Here is a 9,388-nt window from a genome sequence, read left to right on the forward strand (position 1 = left end):
GGTTTTCAGGTTTCTCAAAACCAATAAAATTTTGGACCCAGCTTTTTGTGCATCTCTGGCTCAAACACTTGCAAAGAGAAGAAAAGCATCTTGTAGTACATATCCGACTCCAATCAAGGAGATTATTTACATTACATCATCAAAATTAGAACTCATGTACATGTTATTCCTCAATACTCGTCCCACTACCAAAGCTATTGGGATCGACCAGCATCTTCCCTTTCATGCAAATGAATTTATAGTAACAATCTTCCAAGTCGAAGTACTCAAAATTATGACCAATGTTACAACTCACTAAGTTAGAACTGGGGTGCTTCAGCGGCATGTAAGACTTTTGAATTTAATGAAAATGCTGGTCAGGGACACCACACTGTCTAATCATATTTATTAGATCAGGTGAGGGCGCAAAATTGAATGTTGGAAATGAACTTGTGCATTAGAGTAATTGATCATTTTCCCATCTAAGCACATTCTTTACATGGCAAGAAATGTGACCTCTAGAAAAGTATGAAGGGAGTTGGGAGAGATTTTCAGTCTTTAGAGCCATAAGAAAGCAATGTTCCATCATAAATGAAGGACAACTTCTGCAGTAATATATTTGCCTAAACGAAGAACCATAGACATTCCATAGAAATGATATTATGCAAGATTTCCGAAACTTACAATGGAGTAAACCTTGAAAGTAAAAGGCAGCTTCTCATCATTAAAATGGAAGCCTCTATTACAAGTATAGTAAACAATACTTTTTGTTAGAAAAAACTTGAGCATTCATCCCACCAATTTTGGAACATAAAAAAGAAAGATTCTGATAAACATAAAAAAACACCGTCTTGTCCTCAGCTGGTTTCAATTTTTTTTTCTTTTACCAAAAGATACGATATGCTAGTCAGTTCACCAGCATCGGAAACAAAACGAAAAGACTCCCAAAAATTAATTTAATGCTATGAAGAAAAAGATTACAGTCATTAGCTTCTGCCGGTTTTGAGTCTTTTGAAGGCTTGTTCAGATTCACCTCTGCCACTAGGAAGTCTTGATTGCAGCATTGTTAAATTAGGAGGATCATCACTCTGCAGTAAAATGAATGTGTAAGTTTACTTGCATAGTTATGAGATGAAAGATTTAATGCAGGGTAGTAGTAATTTTATTGACAAGACAATCTCTAGTAAGAATATAAAGAGTAAAACAGCCAGGTACCTGAACAACTGGTGTTGAAGGATTCAGATTTCGTTTTGCTTGGTTTGCAATATCGATTTGTACAGAGATGCTGGCCTGTGACAAATCTACTCCAGAACTTTGCAGTGATTGTGTAAGAGAATTCAACAACCTGCTCAAGGGGTAATATTTGTCATGACTTTGAAACAGGAACAGGGTAATTATATTGTAAAAATTTTACGGAATTACTGAACAAATGACATGATGCTGATGCTACTAGTCTACTGATAGAAATATCTTGAAACTGGAAAACAAATTTTAATGATGACAAAGAAAGCTTTTATATATGCCATTTAGACACGAAAGGTGAAAAAGAAATATTTTGAAACTCATTTTTTCCTTATATATATGCCATATACATAGGCATACATTTGTTGCCTTAGGCATTGGCCACTTTCAAATGTCAAATGCAAGAGAGAATTATTATTGCATACAAGTATCTAATCAGCTAAAGTGAAGTACTTACTCTTTGGAGTAGACACTTGAGATGCTTATGGTGCCACTTTCAATTGTCATTTCCTGGTCTTTTATCTTTTCGCGTACTGTAGTGGACTCTGTCGTAGAGGGTTTACTCTGCCACAACTGAGGATGAGGATGAGATGTTCTGATCTCTGTATTAGATGCGACTCGAGGTGGAAGCGTGACTGCTGCACTGCTACTTCCTTTATGCGAGTACATGGTCTGCTGTGGTGGCACATGAAGGGTCATCCCACCATTTGCTAGTACACGGTGATGACCCATCTCCCTTACAGTATCAGCCGTGCTTATCTCATATTCTGAAAGGCCCTGTCCACCACGTGGCATTGTTGAGGAGATGTTTGTGTTGGCTTCATCAAACTTTGTAGCAAACATTAATGGTGGACCAGAACCACAATTTGGACCACCAGATTGATCATCAAAAGTCTCAACGGTTCTATGACTGTTATTCTGCTTGAAAATGATGAAAGAATTATTTCAAGGCTTTTATAGACTAAGAACTTTTGCATCAAGTCACACTATCATCAGTTGCGTAGACTGTTGATTAGTTAAAATTACACAATTATATAGGTCTAGAATGTTAGAAATTCTCATAGTGTAGGATTTACAGTTAACACTAGACCAAAAGAGTATCAAAGCATAATGAAGTCGATATTTATTTTACCCATGGCATCATCTTGGGTGGCTCCTGTGACCATCTGTGGTACGGGTCCTCATACTTTTGCACTTTCTCTTGCAGATACTGAATATACTCAACAACCTGCCAACAAAAATTTGTTTTAGTAAGAATTAAGGTCTACGAGGTCACAAATTTAAACCTTACTAAAAAAACGAAAATTCTATAATGTTCCATACTTCTAATAAGAAGGATGCTTTGTCTCTCTTTTGGTCGCTGTGAGGAATAAGCCCTCTCAGCATTTGAAATCTGCATATGCATAAAAACTATGTAACATCTGAAAACTTAGAGAAGGAAATCATCAAGAACAATCCAGGGTATTAGTATCAGATTGTAAGATTGCTCATCAAACTAATCCAAAAAAGGAAGTTCCTATATATTATACTTACTATTGTATCTCTTTGAATCATATTTGCAGGCACAATATATATATAACATGCAGAATATCAGGTAAACGTACCTGTCATTGATCTTGCTCCTTCTGCGCTGCTCTGTTGCAGAATGTTTTGATCGCGGAGTGTTAGGCTTCTGATCAGTACCCTTTCCGTCCACTTTAATTGATATATTACCTATTAAAAGCAAAGATTTTAGGATAACATGTTTTCCGGAAAAGGAAGTAGAGCATCCTCTGTGTGATTAAGAAACCTTTATTGTGGGGTGATAGTTCCTTCTTTATAACAAATTCATCATCTTCTTCTTCCTCGTCTTCTTGCCCATTCTTAGCAGATTTTATCATGTCCATGAAGCTTTGTTTCTTTGTAAACGATTGCCTGTTTCAATTGCCATGGTAGTTATAGTCATAATAATAAAACAAGAGGATGCCTCCAGTGAGTACATAAGGTGGATAGAGAAGACTAAGTACTTACTGTGAAGATGATAGTGAACTGAATGCTTTGTTGAGGAAACTATGGCTGGATGATGACTGTGATGGTCGCTCCAGCGACGTTGCCCACTGTCCACCTACGTGTACTCCCACCTCTGCAAAGGACAAAGTCAACAAGACAGCTGTAATCAATAGCTGCAAGTTTTACTTTGTTATTATTGCAAATGGTGAAGAAATTAGGTTGATCTATGTGTCATTTCTATTCCATAATCTGGAGGCTATATCTGTTCCATAATTTCAATTGCAAAGACACAAGCTTACGACAATTACAAAATAATTCTAGGAATACTCTCATTTTGCACACATGGTCAGACTGTGTGCACATATGCAGGAATATAGGGAACAAGTAACAACCATATTGAATTTAACTTTAGAGATTCCAGCTGGCAGATTATTGCATGCACATGCAAAGGAAAACTAACCATAAATAACTCAAGAATATCCAGATCATGTACTCCAACAAAAGAAAAAAAAAAGAGATCCCATATTCATGTGCATGGGCAGACACTCAAAGATGGTTCTTTAAATTTCTTATTTCATAGAAGGAACACATGGAAACTTGACAACAAACAAGTATATAATTTTCTAATACCTCTTACAGCATGTCTTTCTTTAGCTGCAAAATTATTCTCCTTCCCTGTCTGTCCCTTATTCATCACTACAGATTCATCCCACAAAGTAAATCCACTCCCGGTGTAAGAACTGCAATTCGAATTGTCATCGTTTCTGTTACTACTACTTGCTTGTGCTGGCGGAGTATCGACACCTTCTGGCTTCGGAACTCTCTGATTTAGATAAGAAATGTGACTTATACTGTAAGTCCCGATTCCACCCGGGAGAATATGCTCTACTGAATTAGTTGCTGGAAGAGCAGGTGGCCTAGAATTCTCCATTGGTGGTTCACCTTTATTTCCTTCCTTGGATATGCCCTGATCAGTCTCTACTCGTTCAAGTGGTTGCAAGAAGTCATGTGTTTTTAAGAAACCACCTGATTTATATTCAAAGCACCTGGTTAATAGATTACCCGACGGATCATAATATACATTTCCCATTTATATCACTCGCACATAATTTTACTACCGCTACGAAGGTATAGAATCAAGCCATATACATATGAGTTATGACCCCGGCTAGTGACAAATTCAGAAATTTCCAACAATCAAGAGAAATAAAAATTATTAGCTGCAACCAAAAATAATTCTACTACTACTCTTTAGCTACGAGTTAAGAGCCTAGGTTAGCCCCTTTGATTCCGTCCCTTCCGCCCCTTCCCTGCTCGCAGAGTCAGGTATATAAAATATATCTGTCATTACTGATTTACTTCTAGGAACTTCTTGTTAAAAATATATAAACATTGTCAGGTAATTTAGGAGGGAGAGAGAAAGGTTTGGGCAGTACAAGACAAGTAAATGTCACGCCTGTGCTTTTGGTTAGGTGTGGGAAATGAGAAATTTCTTACTTTTATTCACAGGGTGACAGTAGAAGAGTATCCACGTGACACACAATTTTACTACTCCCTCCGTCTCTAAATACTTTTCCTGTTTGTACTTTTCACGTTTGCCAACACGCATTTTTGATCGTTAATATCTTTCATTTCGTAGTAGCATTAAATATAAAAACTTCACTGTATTAAAGTACTCGTGAGTACGAATCTAACAAGATCACTCATGACTATATTTAGTTTTATGGATTAGATGTAAATTAGTAATTTATCTCATGTTATGAACAGTACCGACATCATAAACAAGAAAAGAAAAAAGAAACGGAGGGAGTAGTACCAAGAATTTACTGTCAGAACTGCAAGACTCATATGTGATAATGTGATTTATACAAGTCCCAATTCCTGTATTATCTTGTGTGCCACTGTGAATTTCTATGTGATTAGACTGACAATATATAGTCACACATTTAAATATTATCCATTTTTGTCATTGCAAGTTTGCAGAATCAACCGCCATGGCCAAATATGGATGGCTTCCCAACATACTAACACAAATTGCATGCCTTGAATATCTGAATACCCTGCACTTGTATTATTCATTTCCCTCATTTTAGTCTCTGTCAATCAGTTCTTTCTCTTCCTTTCTGTCCCACTAACCACCGCCCAAAATGTACAGCATTATTCACCCCCTCCTAGGTCTATCACTCCAAACATTATTATTGACGGTTTATAGCGTGTATTCATGAACACATGTTAAATATATAAAATTTAGTGGTTAGCATGTGTCTATGAGCACATCATAGAAAAATTGTATATTATTAAATACATGTTAGGATTAGTCGAGCTGCACGTAAATAGCGTGTAATACCGGCCGACTTAATTTCACTTGTGCAAAGACCAGACTGTAGAAATGACCAAGTACTATGTATTCTGGTTCTCATTCAAGATCTGGATCACAAATTTTCAATATGGATCTAAACTAAAACAGACTAATATTAACTAATCAGTTATTACCAAAAGCAACCCTACAAGTCTATAACTCTATTGTGAATGAAACCACACACAACACAACCCACTGAAATCCATGGCCCAGATCCAAATCCATAATTTACACAGTGGGGTCACTTCACGGGTACATTGACAACACCACTAGTGCGTGTGCGTGATACTATACAGATTTTTAATCTCTCTCCCACACTCCTTGACAGACCCACACAAAGCCGTATGCACATTATCTAATTTACCCACCAGTAAAAAGTAATTTCTCATATTTACCATTTATACAACAATTAAACAAACTCACCTTGAGAAGATCTCGATTCTTGCTGCCCCGGTGAATATAGCGAGAGAAAGTCGTGCGTTGATTTTCTGCCTGTTTCAATTCACCACCAATTAATTTAATCAAATCATAATTTTTCTTAACTCCGATTAATTAAATATGCATTTGTTTCCGTCACGTACAGATTATACAATTAGGTTTTTGACATGAGTTTTTTTTTTTCTTTCTAATTTTTTGACATGAGATTTACGTAGTGAATAAACTCGCAAATTTACCTTCGGCACTTCCATAAGGACGAGGCTGCGGTAACTCCATGAATACTTTCACTCGACTTTTTGGTTGATCGAATCTCGTATTCTTCGAAACAAAATTAAATACTCGAAAATTTCTCCGACGACGATCGAATTTTCAGATCTGCAGCTCCGACGACAATTCCAGCACCTCCGGCAAAGATCGGAGGCACATTAACTTTCACTTCCAAACCTCTAATTAATTTCGCGAGAATTCTATTAATTTCCACAAAATTGATCTGCAACCAATTCAGCCGAAACAAAAACACTACGTAAACAAAATCGCTCATAAATATCAAAATCAACTAACAAAAATATAAAAAAAAACACGTACCAGAATCACACAAATCAAGATTCAACTTCGCATAATTCAACTCAAAACGTGCGGCTGAAGTGATCTAAGCACCGGAATTCACTTCCTCGTCGTCAAATGCAGCTCAAATTTCAGTTCAACATAAACACACGGACATGTATGTGTTCATGTAATAAGATGAAAGTGGAGAGAGATGTTGGGAGAGAATTGTGTGGGAGTTTCTCTCTCTAGAATATGTGTTTGTGTGGAGTGTATATATACATAGGCGTGGTGGTGAAGAATGGTTTTATAACAGCGTGCCAATTTTTGGAAGAATAAAGAACGGAGTTGTGTTAACGGCGTTGCGGCGGAGTTGACGACGTTGGGCGCTTTGGCTAACGGGGGAGTACCGTTTAGTTCGATGTAGATAACAGTAGGGGTATTTAAATCTGTTTTAGGTTTAGTTGTTTATTCGGCTTTGGTGATCCCGATAATTATTTTAATGCGGGGAGTTAATTAATGAAAACAATCCGTTAGAAGCTGGCATTTGTTCTTTTGTTTATCTCACATAGATGAGTGTGGTCCGGATCCCAAAACCAAAGGGTTAAATATAATTTTAATTATTGGATTTATTCAATTTTAATATTTGTTTCCGGGCTCAGAAAATTCATGTGCTTTCTATTTTAGTTCTAGAAAATATATTAAAATTCTTAAATTTTAGTTAGTATCTTAAATTATTTTTAAAGAACAGAATTTTCGATTAACATTGTATATTAGTTTTGAAATTTTAATGATATTTAATCGAGACTTATAAAATTTCTTAAAATTTGATAAATACTTAAAAATGTGATGAATTTGATAAAATAATTGATTTTAAAAAGTACATCAGTTTTTTAAGATTTAACTTGGATAAGTTCGATTTTACATAAAATTAAAATCAAATAAGATGTTAAATTTTATGATTTAATAAACTTTTATTTGAATAAACTCTTTAATAATATAAAATAAATAATAATAACGAAGATTATGTTTAGTAAGGTTCGATTTGTTTGGTGACGATCGAATATACGGTATCTCTTCGCATATACTCCCTTTGTCCCGGCGAGCCGTATATATTTGGAATTTTAAATTTTACATAAAATATAAATTTTATAATGTGAACAATTCACTTTTTCTTCAGTAAAAATACTAACTATTCTCAAAACTTATAGCGTGAGTCCTTAAACTCTGTTTTTAAAACTGAATACGATTCCTGAAATTAGTGTGAGAGTCAACTATGAAGTTACTTTTTAGAGGGGATGCTGTTTGATTTTTCGGTAAACATTTTCTTCATTTTTAATTTCTAAAATATTTATATTTATTTAGTTAAACAATCCAAAAACAAAGCGGTTAATTATTTAGCTCGTTTATTTGTTTTTCAATTTGGTTGTGCGATCCATTAGGAGTTTGTGACGATGGAAATAATTTTTAAATACTAATGAAATCCACTTTGAATTTAAATGATGACAGCAAATTTATGTCTACACCTGTATAAAGTCGGGTAATTACGGTTCTCAGAATTGCAAAGTACTGTACATGGATGAGGTTGTGGCAGTTTGGTGCAGAGCCAAGACATGTAAAATCACGTGACAATGGTAAACAAACAGTTGACTAAACAGGCAGTTACTAGTTGACCAGAAAACTTTACTTAACAAATTGTGCAGCAGTAACCCAAGGACTAATACTGATGATTAGTGCACAGATCCCGATTAGCACATTAATTTAGCTTAATTTTAATAAGTGCAGCACATCTCTGATCTGTGTACGTTTGGATTCCGTTATATAAAATGAAGATGAACAGAGAGGAGGGAGGGAGTAAAGTCACGTGACATTCACCATCCCCTCTACAGTCTGTCTGTTAGTGTTTTTGTAATGTTGCAGTAAGTTTCAGCTGCAAGCGGGGGTGCGTGGCCCCACTCTACCCTTTCTAGGTTTACTTATCCATGTGACCCAGATTCGCTTCGCCTCCATCAATACAATCCATGTACGTATCTACTCTTAAATATATGCTCTTTTCGATCGCAATTTGAAATTAAGTTTCGGAAAGATCTTAAAACGCTCTTTTTATAGCCGATTTGGATCCTCTGCACTTCATATGATTCTTAAAAAGAAAACTAAGAAATCCAATGCAAGATGCAAAATGGCTATAGTCATTGTTATAATTTAGCACTAAAAAGTGTATTTTATTGCTAAAATAGAACTTCAACTCCAATGCTAGATGCATTTTGCATCCAAATAATTCTAAATTTAAGTAATTTTAGTCTCTCTCTCGTAAACTTTATTTAAAGTTCACCACTATACATACCAATTATAGTTAGTTGATGATGTGGCATGGATGCATAAATGCATTCTTGGTTTCAAATTTAGAAACAAGGATGCATATATGCATATTTGCATCCAAACATAGAATCCCATTGAATTGAGATTTTTAGCCTTTGATTTCAAGTTATAGAAATGGCACCACTTAGAGCATCTCCAGCAGCTTAGCTATATGGTGTCCTAAACTATTATTGTAAGGAATATAATACAAAACACAACTCCAGCAGAGTCCTAGCAATTCCTTAAAAAAATTAGGATGCTCCTTTCATTCCTTATTTTCAAGGATTGTGAAGCCATTCTTCATTCTTTTCAGGAATAAAATATTCACTTCTTTCCTTTATCCCACTCTTTCCCTCCTTTCTTTTTCTTATTACAAGTTGAATATAATATTATAATAATAATAGAAAATGTAAATAGGGAATGTTGTTGGAGTACTCATTCACTAAAATGTACTCCCTCCGTCCCCCTGAGTTGTATACA

At 35.4% G+C, this 9,388-nt stretch overlaps 1 protein-coding gene across 1 annotated transcript; it reads right to left on the reverse strand.

Moving 5' to 3' along the window:
- Positions 1–676: 676 nt before the first annotated feature.
- LOC108215246 (transcription factor BIM1) lies at positions 677–6,846 on the reverse strand. The gene is made up of 12 exons (XM_017387657.2): positions 6,593–6,846; positions 6,244–6,497; positions 5,993–6,061; positions 3,841–4,236; positions 3,232–3,343; positions 3,011–3,135; positions 2,826–2,934; positions 2,545–2,614; positions 2,354–2,449; positions 1,679–2,139; positions 1,195–1,324; positions 677–1,067 (listed from the first exon to the last, which is right to left on the reverse strand). Exons 2-12 carry the CDS (start codon positions 6,281–6,283, stop codon positions 966–968), a joined length of 1,710 nt encoding a protein of 569 aa, XP_017243146.1. The 5' UTR covers positions 6,284–6,497; positions 6,593–6,846; the 3' UTR covers positions 677–965.
- Between the last annotated feature and the right edge of the window lie 2,542 nt (positions 6,847–9,388).

This window comes from Daucus carota, chromosome 3, assembly GCF_001625215.2.
Source record: "Daucus carota subsp. sativus chromosome 3, DH1 v3.0, whole genome shotgun sequence".
Classification (NCBI taxonomy): domain Eukaryota; kingdom Viridiplantae; phylum Streptophyta; class Magnoliopsida; order Apiales; family Apiaceae; genus Daucus; species Daucus carota.